This window comes from Dendrobates tinctorius, unplaced genomic scaffold, assembly GCF_039654945.1.
Source record: "Dendrobates tinctorius isolate UK_male_01 unplaced genomic scaffold, ASM3965494v1 ptg000314l, whole genome shotgun sequence".
NCBI lineage: Eukaryota > Metazoa > Chordata > Amphibia > Anura > Dendrobatidae > Dendrobates > Dendrobates tinctorius.
In genome coordinates this window covers 3,511,723-3,526,390 of record NW_027361981.1, presented here as the reverse complement: position 1 = coordinate 3,526,390, position 14,668 = coordinate 3,511,723, and the positions used below count along the sequence as shown (strand labels likewise).

Here is a 14,668-nt window from a genome sequence, read left to right as displayed (position 1 = left end):
TTTCAATTCATCACCATGAAAAAGTAATCATAACAACCAGACAGAAGTATTCACACTTTTAAACAAAATGCTAAACCATTGGTCACCACTCTATAAACCCTAGTAAAAGCTGCAGCGAAACGCGCTTTGGGCATGGTGGATTGTGCGGGTAAGCAGCATACAGCATAACATGGAACTCTAACTTTGCATTTTCATTTTGCACATGTCACTTTCTCTTGCTCTTTACCTCTGCAATGCTGTGTAGCACGTGTCACTTATTCTATATTCTTCTGCTATTAACTCATGGTAATCAGGGTCTTCCACTCATCTGTTCACACTTGGGCACTGTGTATTCCCAATCTGGACCCTGACATATAAGTGGAATTTCACAGTCATATACAGTATTATTTATGATCAATTTGTTACTATTATATAATTGCTTACCACTGCGTCAGACTCCACCTTGGGTTCACATTTTATAATCATGTCCTTGTACTTTACTTCTAAACTATTTAATATTTTGAAACGAGTTGAATACTGTTTACATGCACTCTGTGCAATTCCTGTTGCTGCTCATCATTAATTTAAAATTCCTGTACTACTCTTTTATATCCCATCTTCCGCCATTTTTTTCCCTATTGAGAGTTTATTTATTATTTGTCTTGTATGTCTAGTATCTCTAATAAATATTTAATTAATATTCAATTGTGTTTCATTCTGTCGGTTTCTATACCCAGCGCACTAGCGGTATTTATAGTCAAATCTAGTAAAAACGAAAAACTGTTTAAAAAAAACCAACGCTTCAATTTCCATATTGTATTTAATTTTGTTTCTTTTGTTTTTTTAAAGATTGGCTTTTTTCAAAAAGAGAACTCTGGATTCCATTTGGATTCAGTTTGTAATGGATTTTTTTTTCCGTTTTATTTATTAAAAACTGGATTCGTTACAATCGGATAACAATTTTACCTGTGATCAGAGCCTTATTTAAAAAAAAAAAAAAAGAATAAAAAGTCTGAAACTGGAACATTACCACCGTGATTCAGATTGACCATGTGCTGAATTCCACAAAATTGGAGATGTTATGTTACCATAGGAATAGAGTTCAATAAAGTCAAAGTTTATTTTTTACATGTTCCTTTTTAATCTCCTGCCTGCTGACACAGTTATTCACATTTCTATTGTGCAATTTCTAAAATAGTGAAAAATATCCATATTTCCATAAACATGAAGGCCATCGAGAAACAACAGCTGCCAATTTGTCAGGAAAGGGAGAGCCTTGGAGGCTTTGAAGAGGTTCCCAAGCTGTAGCATTTCTTTAAAAAGCCTGTCTGTGAAGGGATTAGCTAATGATAAGACAGTACAGTAGACACTTGTCCCCCGGATGATTAAAGTTTTGGCCTTGTGCCAACAGAAATGGTGAATTACTATATCTTCTCCCCAAATGGAGCCTTGACTTTCGGAGTCACCCCATCGCAGCATGATGGCCCGACCAACTGGAAAACTCCTGGAAATGAGGTCTTGGCTGTCTGCCATCTCGGAGAGATAGATGACCTTGCTGAATATGCTAATCTTGCAACAAGGCAACATGTGTCCACTAGAATTAATGCAGATGGAAAGTCCTTCACCCAGACGGCAACTAGGAATTCACTGCTCTGTGTTTTCGGTGTCCTTTTCTTGCTGTTCTCACAGTGGTATCCATAAATTTTAATGCTTTTTGAAGAATTTCCTGCCATTTTAAGGAAGTATAAATTTAAGTTCTCTGGAGATACCATCATTCTTCCTGGGCTTTCTGGAACTTGTCCACTTTATGAAAAAAACAAAAAAGGCAACCTTTGCTTTTGTTTTGACCCTGCCTATTCCCCCACCAGTTACGAGTTCCAACTGCAGCAATGAAACAATGATGTCCCCCAACATAAGGACATGTGACGAAAAAAGTGACCAGGAGGCAGAGACCAGGGTGGAACTCGGCAGTGGCAGGCGATAGGTGTGGCGAGTATCACTCTTTTGCCTGGTCATGTCCAAAGTGAAAAACCTACTTTAACAATGGGTAGTGGAGGTCTGAATCTTCAGATGAGTCTTTTTCAATGAAATAGGACCAAGTTATAAAACAAACCGTGCCTGCCTAAGCAATTAAAAAGAAATTCATTATCATTGGAAAAGGTTCCAGAGGTTTAACCCCACTTCTCAAATATTGACAACTAATTATTAAAATATTCTACCATTATAACATCTATAGATGGAGATGATGAAAAATTAAAGTCTATTTGAATTTTATGTCATCCAATATCCTTAGGCTAATTTCCAAATTGCCAAAATGGTCATATATAACTTGAAAAATCAGAAAAGAAAACATATTGGCAAAAACAACTTCAGATTTAATTGTTGAAATGCTGCGCATGTGCCACGTTTCACGTTCTGCATCTGAAGTGAAATCCACTGACATCTGCAGCATAAATTGTGCCTGATTCTTAAGAGTACAAGTCAATTTTCGCTGCAGATTTCATATTTTAATGTGCAGTAGATTTCCTGCTTGGAGAATATACCCACAGGGGAAAAACCCACACATACTGAAATGATGAAGATTCTACCTGTGCAGTGGATTTCAGAAGTATTCACCTCCACCCTCCTTGATTTTTACCTATTTTTTCACACTACAACTGGTGTTTAAATATTTTTGTAATCCAATTTGTGAGTGATGCATCAGCACTAAATATTCCAAATAAGAAAAATATAGGTATAAATTACATCAACAATTATATTTTGACGATGCGGTGAAAAAAAAAAATCCAACTCGTTGCATTCAATGCGGGTTACCGCATTGTCAAAACGACGCATGCGGATACATCCGCATACATCCACACGGCCTGCGTACCTAATGTTAAAGATAGGTATGCAGGCTGCATGCGGCCGTAGGCGGAGCAGACCGGAGGAGGTGCGGCAATGGGTGGAGCTACACAGAGGATGTCCGCAGCACAGCGCATCTCTGAGAAACGCTAGTGTGAAACTAGCCTAAGCGGTAAATAGTCAGTGGCCTCTCATATAGCAAAATCATATCTCATGCTTTGCACAGAAGAGAGGCAACAATTCCAAAAAAAAAAAAGCATCTGCAAATTGAGATTCTGATTTGGCTTTCATTCAGTCATGTGCCAAGGATCATTAAAGCGCCACACCAGTGATTTTTTTTTTAATACAGCGCTGGAGTGGTGCTACTAATCTAAGTTCCCTACCCCAAGTTTTAGGCCGGGGTCACACTAACCGATGCAAAATAAGGTCAGTATTTTACATGCGTAATACGGATGAATGGCCCCTAAACAGTGCTCCGTATATCATCCGTAATCAAGGTGTGGTCGCGTATTTTGCGCATGTCAGCATCCGTATGTAATCCGTATGGCATCCGTATGGTGAGATTTTCTCGCAGGCTTGCAAAATGGACATATAATGGAGCCCTATGACAGGGTTTCTAACAGAAACCAAAGAATAGATATAGACACATAGAATGCATATATATATATATATTCTATGTGTATATATCTATTCTTTTGTTTCTTTATTAAAACTGTCAGTGTGAGTTTACTGTATAGTGCACTGAATTGCCGGCTTTGGTAAAAGACACCTGGTGCGTATTTCTCGCAAGTCACATGTGTGGTCCGAGTGTAATCCGTATTTTTTGCACACCCATAGACTTGCATTGGCGTACTACGGCCGTAGTACGCTGACAATCGCAGCATGCTGCGATTGGCACGGAGCGTGGAATACGGATGAGAAATATACGGCTGGTGCGAGGGACCCCATAGAGAATCATTGGTCCATGTCTAATGCGTGCTTTTAGCGCCTCTCACTCGGCCGTATTCCTCGCCAGTGTGACCCCGGCCTTATACTTACTATCTGCCGTCATCTTCTCGTAACAGCACCACTTCAATCGGTCTTCTGTAGTTTGTGGCCTCCAGTGTTACTTGGTGATCCCGATGTCACTACTCAATGTAAGTCTATGAGAGCCAGAAGGAGACTCTCAGAATTACAATGACACTTGTAACAGTTTTCTCCAACTTCTAGTCAATCAGAAGTTGTGGCCACAAGATGGTGGAATGGGACAGGAGCGGTGCCAGGAACAGCTGAAGACAGCGGCTTGTAAGTAGGGAACTAAGAATAGTTGCACCACTCCAGTGCTGAAATAAAAAATGCTGGAGTGGTGTTTTAAAGGGTCGATATTAACTTTTAGGATTGCTACTTCCAATAGGTGGCGCTGGGGTTCAAGTCCTCTTCCTCTCTGATGAGGCAGTATGCATATATGATCAGTATCAACCTGCGGATCGGTGCGGCACGGTTTGTGGCAGAAAGCAACCATGACTTTCAAATCTTGGACAAGAGCTTTTTGTTGATGAAGACAAGACAAACAGGTTTAGGAATCTGATCAGTGCTTATTTTAGTAGATACTTGCATAATATTTGGCTATTATTAATACCGGTGTATTATGTTGCATTGTTGCAAAAACTTCTAGATAATTGATGTGGTAAGACTTAAACATCAGCAACAATTACGTTACCGCTAGAATGGAGCTACTTACCAGTAATGTCAACTACTGTATGTTACCTAATCCTCTAAACAAGCTAATACACAGAAACTAAGTATCCCTTATAATAACAGTGAGGTCTTACTGTTCTATCCTTAGAACTCATTTTCCTAATTAAACCACAATGTAAAGAAAGGACTGCAAAGCCCCCCCCCCATTTCCGCACTTATTATACAGCCACATGCCTGTCCCAGACCTGCTCAATTCATGATCACATAGCACTGAATGAAATGGAGTCTCTAATTACCTGCACCAATTAGACTAAAATTACAGCTTTTCAAAACAAGAACTCATGTACACATAAAGAGACAAGAAGCCACCCACGCTACCAGGAACGTAAGGAAGGAAGGCGGACGAAAGGATAGAGATTGCATAATAGAAGCCATGCAAAAGCCTATCTGATAGAGGGGGCAACCTACAGATCTGCAGCTGCTGCTCCGCTCACCCCAGCATGGGTCTATTGTAAACCCATCATTGTCAGGGGACTCAAACTACACACAACGCCCATGTAAGTGCTACATAACCCCACGGGGGTGGTCTATAACACACTATTACATAAGGAAATACATCTTAAAATATGTAACTGCAATCGAATTTGATTCTTTATAGAGTTGAGCAAAAAGATTTGCAGGTAGGCAGACCAGGGCAGTGCAAACCTCCACATCCAACACCCAGATGCCAGCATCTTGTGATCAATACGCCAAGATATCATGAATTTGCACGAAGCCTTGTAACTATGGTCCTGCAAATCTTTTTGCTCAATTCTAAGTCTTTACAATTTTACAACTACATTCATTATTATAGAAAGAGATTAACATTACATAGATTAATTTGCAGGTTTTCTTTAGGTTCAAGTGGATGTCAGGTTAAAATTTTCTTTTACTCTGTTGGCTTCCTGAACCCAAAAACAACTAAGACAGCTTTACCCACAGCTGACCCAGCTCCTTACTGCAGCCTCCAGTCTTTGTTGACATGGCCATATTGGCGATATCCCATCAACATCCTGAGATCACTGCAGCCAATTACTATGTTCAGCAGCTATGTAGCATCTACACCGGGATCACCACTGAGCCCAATGATTAGCTACGATACATGACCACTGCTGCCAAAGCCATATCAACACAGACCAGAGGCCGCAGTGAGGAGCGGCAGTAAGAAGGTACAGGTGCCTATTTTTAAGTACATGAAACCCATGGAGTAAAAACAAAAACAAAAACCTGGATAACTCCTTATTATAACTATTCCACCTAGAGATGAACGAATCAATTTGGAGGTTGCTGGTCCAATAGCTACATCAGTATTCTGAGGCCAACAGATTGGAGCCCAGGAAACCTCCTCCTACCTGCTGGTGCCACCAGAACCTCTTCTGATTAGAAAGCCCGATGTTGTTGCGTGATGCACACATGACATCGCAACTGGCCTACTAGTCAGAGGAAGTTGCGGGGATGCAGAAAGGAGGTGGTTCGCAGGGCTCCCGTTTGGTGGCCTGTGAATACTAACATTACCAGTGGACTAGGGTCCTGCGAACCAATTTGCTCATCTCTACTGCCTACATCTATGCTTTGTAATAATTACAGTCTTGACAACAAGCACTCTACAGTAATCAAAACAGAAAACCTTGCAAGAATTTTCTCATGCGTCTGTTTACAAGCCAACAACTGCTTTCAGTAGCAAAATCAGAATTAATGGGTTATTCCAGTCAATGCCAATGACTGGAGATCACTCGCTAATTGGTGGAGCTCCCACATCAATATAGCACAGGAGGTTTACTGAACATTTCCATTGATTGCACCAAGGCCGTCACGTCACAGTGCAGTGACTGCATCACACCATCATTTACATGGAACTGAGATGAAGGTCTCTGACAAGCAAATGGAAGGGAGTAGCAATATATGGAACAAGGCTAAAGAGAACCCGTCACTGGACATCTAAAAATTAGGCCATATGTTAGTAGATGACAAGTTTGAACAGCAGCACAAGTTATATTTTTCAACGCATTATACTGGCATTTTCTGTTTCTGCAAAAAGTGACTTGGAAATAGGAAGTGCAGTCGGTTTCCTAAACATTTATGGACAATTGCAGTAAGTCAGGCTTTTTTACCACATTGAGCTGAAGGCTCAACTCGAAGATCTAGCCAAAAATACTGAACACCCCCCATGATGTAAACCAAACTAATCCTTTTGTAGATAACGGGGTTCATTAGGCACATCTCAAGTCTGTCATGTCAGGGATCCAAAGAAAAAAAAACACAAAAATTGACCTTGGTTTAAGTTGGTATACATGCAGCACATAAACGCATGTTCACATTGGCCATAAAACATTCAAAACCTACAAAAAAACAAAATGAGCAAAAACCCTGCTGTAACTAAATAAGTAAAAAGCAAAAGTGCATTTAAATAACACAGATTTCTTAGTAATCCTGTTTTTGATCAAAAATAGCATAAAAGCCATCCCACCCGTCGACGAGGTAACTTTCATGGGATGGTCCTACATGGTCTAATATTAAAAACCTTACCTTGTGTCCAAGTTGACATCAGTGTGTGAATAAGGGCAGACAAAACTACCTGATCCTTTTGTCAGCCCTTATTCACACACTGAGATCAACTTTGACACAAGGTGTACGGTTTTTAATATTAGACAGCGTAGGACCATCCTGATCAAAGTTACCTTGTCGACGGTGGGATGGCTTTTATGCTATTTTTGATCAAAAACGGTATTACTAAGAATGCTGTGTTATTTAAATGCACTTTTGCTTTTTTTTTTTAAATCAGATGTTTTTTATTCAACAAATAAATCAAATACAACTTACGCCAATAAACATACAGTCAGGCATTTATAAATTTTTTTGATTTTGTATCACCCCAACCACCCAACAGACACACCCCACCCCCGATTAGACATCAAAAACATTGACCAACTCCCTCCGGGAACCAAAAAAGGCAAAATGAATTGCAATATACACACCCCACTCTACTATATAGCTGGATCAGGGCACATACCCATAAAACTTTTATACAAACCTAAACCCTCCAAACCGTCCACACACTTACACCATCTGCAACCAAGATGCCCAAATTTGTCCCATGCATTCCGTCTCCGATATATAGCCTTTTCCAAAAACACTATATAATCCACTTGGCGAATATATTCCGTTCTAGAGGGTGGTTCAGGCCTCACCCAACATCTGGCGATTAATTTCCTGGCCAAGAACAGTAGCCTGGCCACCGCCACCTTCTTTGAAATAGTAGTTGCAATTTCGTCAACATATCCCAACACGCAAACCAACGGAGTCCTAGGCACTATACATCCACACCTTCCCTCAGTCATACAAATCACCACAATACAACAAGCCTGCAACCGCAGACATTCACTTTTGCTTTTTACTTATTTAGTTATAGCAGGGTTTTTGCTCATTTTGGTTTTTTTTTGTAGGTTTTGCATGTCAGGGATCCAGCACTTTTTTTTCTATTTCTGTACACAAATGTGAACAGATCCTAAACTCAACTTTTTGCAAAACAATTGACTACCAAGCTTCATGATACCAGCTATTTTGCATTACCCAATTGTTGTGGTATAGCTAAAATCTGAATTTTTTTTCAATCCTGGACATCACTTTAAACACTTCATGATCTGTAAATAATACAAAATGTATGCACATACCTTAATTTAAAATCTACCATGTCTCTTTCTTGAGAATATCTGGCATCGGACCTAATATTGCTAATTTAGTGCCGCAATTTTTTAAATTTTGCTGCACAGACTTAACATCCTTTCTGACTACTTTTCTACCACAATGTTTCTTGATCAAAGAATCCGCAAAAGAATGCACATTAAAAAACAAGGGCAGGGTTTTGTAGAATTAATGGTTTCCTGAGAATTTCCTCTATTTCCATTGCTTTTTTTATTGTCGGAGAATATCGCAGGGATGCGGCATCAATAAACATCCCGCAGCTCATGTACATGTTTTCTCTACATGTCTGCACTCTGTCTGAGCTTCAGTGCAAATCTCATCTAGTAAAATATGAAGACAAGAAAAGAATCTGACTTACTCGCAAAGAAGAATTCCATTCTCCAATCCAGTGCGGAAGTCTTTGTTGCCAAAACTTCTACCCGTTACTTGCTGGAAAATGGAAATAAAAATATAGAATTATTCTAAAAGTCTAGCACTCAAACATACAGCATTAGTAAGTATTTGCATAGTAAATTATGATTTTGTACCCAGAACTTTTAATATATTTTTCGAGAAAGGAATCCTGGCAGGGAGATGCAGTTTTTCGCTGCTCTTACAGTAAAGAATCTGTCTGAGACAACTTTACTGAACATGACTAATTTACTAGAGTTTCCAAAAAGACTGCAATCGAAGCAATACAACCAAGAAGGACTTGTATTCCTAAGTAAATAAAGGATGTTTGATTCCTGAATTAAAAATACTAAAATCACAATGGTTATAAATACAGTGGGGAAAAAAAGTATTTAGTCAGTCAGCAATAGTGCAAGTTCCACCACTTAAAAAGATGAGAGGCGTCTGTAATTTACATCATAGGTAGACCTCAACTATGGGAGACAAACTGAGAAAAAAAATCCAGAAAATCACATTGTCTGGTTTTTTTTTCATTTTATTTGCATATTATGGTGGAAAATAAGTATTTGGTCAGAAACAAGCAATCAAGATTTCTGGCTCTCACAGACCTGTAACTTCTTCTTTAAGAGTCTCCTCTTTCCTCCACTCATTACCTGTAGTAATGGCACCTGTTTAAACTTGTTATCAGTATAAAAAGACACCTGTGCACACCCTCAAACAGTCTGACTCCAAACTCCACTATGGTGAAGACCAAAGAGCTGTCAAAGGACACCAGAAACAAAATTGTAGCCCTGCACCAGGCTGGGAAGACTGAATCTGCAATAGCCAACCAGCTTGGAGTGAAGAAATCAACTGTGGGAGCAATAATTAGAAAATGGAAGACATACAAGACCACTGATAATCTCCCTCGATCTGGTGCTCCACGCAAAATCCCACCCCGTGGGGTCAGAATGATCACAAGAACGGTGAGCAAAAATCCCAGAACCACGCGGGGGGACCTAGTGAATGAACTGCAGAGAGCTGGGACCAATGTAACAAGGCCTACCATAAGTAACACACTATGCCACCATGGACTCAGATCCTGCAGTGCCAGACGTGTCCCACTGCTTAAGCCTGTACATGTCCGGGCCCGTCTGAAGTTTGCTAGAGAGCATTTGGATGATCCAGAGGAGTTTTGGGAGAATGTCCTATGGTCTGATGAAACCAAACTGGAACTATTTGGTAGAAACACAACTTGTCGTGTTTGGAGGAAAAAGAATACTGAGTTGCATCCATCAAACACCATACCTACTGTAAAGCATGGTGGTGGAAACACCATGCTTTGGGGCTGTTTCTCTGCAAAGGGGCCAGGACGACTGATCCGGGTACATGAAAGAATGAATGGGGCCATGTATCGTGAGATTTTGAGTGCAAACCTCCTTCCATCAGCAAGGGCATTGAAGATGAAACGTGGCTGGGTCTTTCAACATGACAATGATCCAAAGCACACCGCCAGGGCAACGAAGGAGTGGCTTCGTAAGAAGCATTTCAAGGTCCTGGAGTGGCCTAGCCAGTCTCCAGATCTCAACCCTATAGAAAACCTTTGGAGGGAGTTGAAAGTTCGTGTTGCCAAGCGAAAAGCCAAAAACATCACTGCTCTAGAGGAGATCTGCATGGAGGAATGGGCCAACATACCAACAACAGTGTGTGGCAACCTTGTGAAGACTTACAGAAAACGTTTGACCTCTGTCATTGCCAACAAAGGATATATCACAAAGTATTGAGATGAAATTTTGTTTCTGACCAAATACTTATTTTCCACCATAATATGCAAATAAAATGAAAAAAAAACCAGACAATGTGATTTTCTGGATTTTTTTTTCTCAGTTTGTCTCCCATAGTTGAGGTCTACCTATGATGTAAATTACAGACGCCTCTCATCTTTTTAAGTGGTGGAACTTGCACTATTGCTGACTGACTAAATACTTTTTTTCCCCACTGTATATTTGAGAAAGCAGAATAGGTTATATTGGCAAACTCCCTTTAAATATCCAAGATGCACATGGGAAATTGGAAACTGGAAGTCTTCTCAATGGTCTTTATTAGTTTATGGGGTATCTTGTCTATGGGTCCATATTAGTTTAATGGGTCTGGTCTGGGGGTCTGTATTAGTTTAAGGGGTCCAAAGTTTCTATTAGTTTAAGTGGTCTGCGGTCTATATTGGTGTAAAAGGATCTCGTCTTGGATTTGTATTGGTTTAGAGAGTCTGATCTTGGATCTCTAATAGTTAGGGGAGCTAATCTGGGGTCTCCAGTTAGCGCAGGAGGTTTGGTCTGTGGTCTAGATCAGTGCCGGGGGGGGGGGGTTTAGAAAAAAGATCATCGCGGGCCTTAAACAATCTGGACCTGGAGGTTCCCCATCTCTGCTGGGGTCTGATCTGAGGTTTGTACTCGTTTAGGGGAGTCTGGTCTTGGGTTTGTATGGGTTTGAGGAGTTTGGTCTGAAGAAGAGAGTCTCATATCTACTGCTTGTGATTCAAATGCCTGAGCTTGGGACATGACTTATGTAAAAAATGGGGTCTATGGTACAAAGAATAAAAAATAAAATTGTGCAACACGTCATGCAGCGACTGTCAGAATTTCCCTGATGTCACCTCTGAAAGGATGGAATGTACAGAATACACTGTGCACAGTGCAGTAAGCTGTGTACCATAAAGAAAGAATTGCCTTATCAAACAATAGAATATGTTACTAACTTATCTATGGAGAAGTTTATTCTTCACACTCTGCTGGTCACATATTCAGGGAGACAACTCTTTCATCTCCTTATGCTTAATACTGACAGAATTACTAAAAACTGTAAAAGCAACCAATCACAGCACAACTTTTTATTTTGCCAGAAGAGTAAAACAATAAAAGCCGTGCTGTGATTGGTTGCGATGGGCATCAAATACATAAGACAGTTTTATTTTTTAGACAGTTTTTATAAAGGAGGCTCCACAATGAGTCATTGAAGGCAATGCAAGAGAAAAGCTTCTTACTTAGATATTAGGGTGGTAAAAAAAAAACACTGTCCACCAAATCCAGCCTACACTATAATGAGGTTTGCTCCATATTAGAGGTAAAATTCCTTCCTGAGTTTAGAATAAATCAATCAACAAGTCCTATCTTAAAAATCTAGTACCCTTAACCTGTAACATTTTTTTTTTTAAAAAGTCATTGAAGGCCCACTTGAACTTGTAGCAGATAATGACAGTCTTGCTGCTCTTACAGTAAAGAATCCCCATCAGAGATTACAGAAGAAGCCTGTATCACTCAAAAAAAAAAAAAAAGAAAAAGATAATCCATTTTTTTAATAGGGTTTTCCACTATCCTTATAGTAGGATTTACATTGTTGGTTGTGTCACACCCGAGCACCCCCCCCCCCCCCCGATCATCACCTGCGGCAGCAGACCCAACCATTGTTATACCGCTCATTACACAGTCTACAGCTGTGGCTGTTAAACTTGATGGCAGCGGATTAGTGGGGGAGCTGGGTGATGGCCCCAACTATTTGATATTGATGACCTATCTTAAAGAAAGTCAGCAATATATCATTGTAGTCAGAAATATATCATTCATTCCTAGCCAAGGCTAGAAACCAACTCCAAAAGTTAGGTATCAGCAACGACACATTTGGGAGAGACTGAGAATGGATGCCAACAAAATTGAATGAGCTTGGCCTTAGCCTTCAAAAGGTATAAAATCAGTTTAGTAGACAGTAAAGTATAAAAACTAATAAAAAAAGGAGGGAAACAGCCAAAGGGTCAGGTGAAGGTTAGAACATCCACAGTAGAATGTGCAACATCTCCATACGAAACCAAACATTTAGTATCAAGCAGGGCGGAAAGTACGTTGAGTATTTTTTAGATTATTGAACTCTATATGGGTAAGATTTCCATTGTCATGACTTTCCTCATGCAGAGTTCATTATCAATGGCTCATCTTTTAACAGGACATAAAAGAACAAACATATAGTTACTTACAATTGTTTTAACACCTGCCACCTCCATCAACAGAGCATCATCCATTATTCAGTTCAGTGATCGTACATTCTGCAGTTACTCGTTGGGACTATTTTACTAACAACCCTCACATCTCGTGCAGACACAGCAAATTGTTCCATTAAAAGGGATTTTATACGTCTAAATATGCACTTATTTCTGGAAACCTGATGAGCTCTTGAATGTAGGCTCTTACTGTAGAGCGAACAGTGTTATATACATGCTGAATGCTCATCCTTAGGGATTGTGCACACAACCAAAACACTGCGCAACAAATTTCAGGGAAGATCTTGTCCCCTGAGAAAATGTTATTGTATCTTATAGATTGTGATATGCTGAACACGAATGTGTGCTCCAAAAGTCTGTATCACGTAAGGTTTTTAAGAAAAAACAGTCTACAGCCTACATTATGACGTCCGAGACACTACATACATGTGAATTGACGTCAGTAGCAAAAGCAATTGTTCAAAATTGTTTTGCAGGCGACTTTTGTTTATAGTCTATGGCAGATGCTTCTCGAATAAGATTCCAGCAATAATCAGCTAGCATTGACGTACTCCACTTTCCCTGGTACCTTTTCTCCATTGGAATGTCTTTGTGAAGTATTTCACCAGCACCAAGATTGGCTGGAAAAAAGTCCAAGTGGGAATGTAGAAAATGCATTTTTAGTGACATATTGCATTTCATCAAATGATATGCTGTAAGTTTGTTGTACATGAGTTGTTCAAAGTTCCGGGCCCTGCTGTTGCCAAGGAAGTTGAAGGTCACATCTTTAAAGGCTCTCCATGCCACTTGTTCAGCACCTTGCAAAAGACCATCAAAGCTACTGTCACTCATATCTCTGATATGGGGGCCAATAAAAATACCTTCTTTAATCTTTGCATCACTTATTGTTGGAAATTTCTGTCGCAAGTAAGAAAAGGCTTCAGATTATTTGTTCATTGCTTTGACAAAATTCTTCACAAGCCCAAGTTAATATACAAAGGAGGGAGAAATATCTTTGCTGGATAAACAAGAGGATTATGTTTAACATTCTTCTGTCCAGCAACCAGGTTTTCGCGGAGTGGCCAGTCCTTTCTGAAATGGTGCATTTCTCGTGCACGACTGTCCCACTCACAAATATAACAACATATTGGTATATCCGAGCTGCAGTCTAAGAAGAAGTGCAACAACCTTTAGATCACCACATATGTTAGTTATAATTTCTATTAATGTGGGTCAACAATAACTTGTTCTGAGTTCATTTTCCCCTTCACTACTGAGGCCCGAGGAACTCCCTCTTCTGGTAAAGAAAGGTAGTGAGCCTGATTATCAAACACCTGAGTCTGATGATGATGACTGGCTGAGTGGAGTTACTGACTGGATATAAGGCTGCCGACGCCCTTCTGCCCTGCGGGTGATTTCTCTGTGGGATCCTTGGAGACCAGTCTGAATTCCTGCTCCTCTAAAGCTAAGTTTTCTGCTCGGCCTTTTGCATTTGTGCTTAGACTTTGTTTTGCTTTGTTTTTCTGGATTTCTGCCATTCCCTGCTGGGGTGTGCTGAATTCCTTTAGCTCTGTCCTCTGAAAATACCTGAGTGCTGATTTAGTTTTTGAAGCCTAGCTGCTTCAGGGTCTTTTTCATATCAGCTTGTTGGCTTTGTCTTTGATAGGGTTTTGGCAGATTGCAGACAGCAACCTTCCTTTCCTGTTCTGTTTAGCTAGCTTGGGCCCCATCGTTTGCTCAGCCTATCTTTCTATCTGTGTGAGTGTTTTTTCATCTTGCTTCACCGTCATTATATGTTGGGGGCTGCCTTTTACTTTAGGGTCTGCTCTGGGGCAGTTTAGATTTCCTTATCTGTCTTTAGGCTATTTAGCGCTCCGGCTGTGATCGAGGGGTCTAGGGCATCGTAGGAACCCTCCACGGCTACTGCTAGTTGTGTTGATAGGTTCAGGGGTCTGCAATCTGATAGTTGCCAACTTCTCTGGTTTTCTGGACGTTGCTTCTATTTTTGTGTCTGCCTCCTACGGTGACTCA

General features: G+C 40.2%; 1 protein-coding gene across 1 annotated transcript in view; it reads right to left on the bottom strand.

Moving 5' to 3' along the window:
• The window catches only part of LIMCH1 (LIM and calponin homology domains 1), a 428,272-nt gene that overhangs the window by 283,636 nt on the left and 129,968 nt on the right, over positions 1-14,668 (bottom strand). Inside the window, exon 2 of the mRNA XM_073561147.1 lies at positions 8,600-8,670. Coding sequence (XP_073417248.1) covers positions 8,600-8,670 — 71 coding nt within the window. The remainder of the gene's footprint in view (positions 1-8,599; positions 8,671-14,668) is intronic.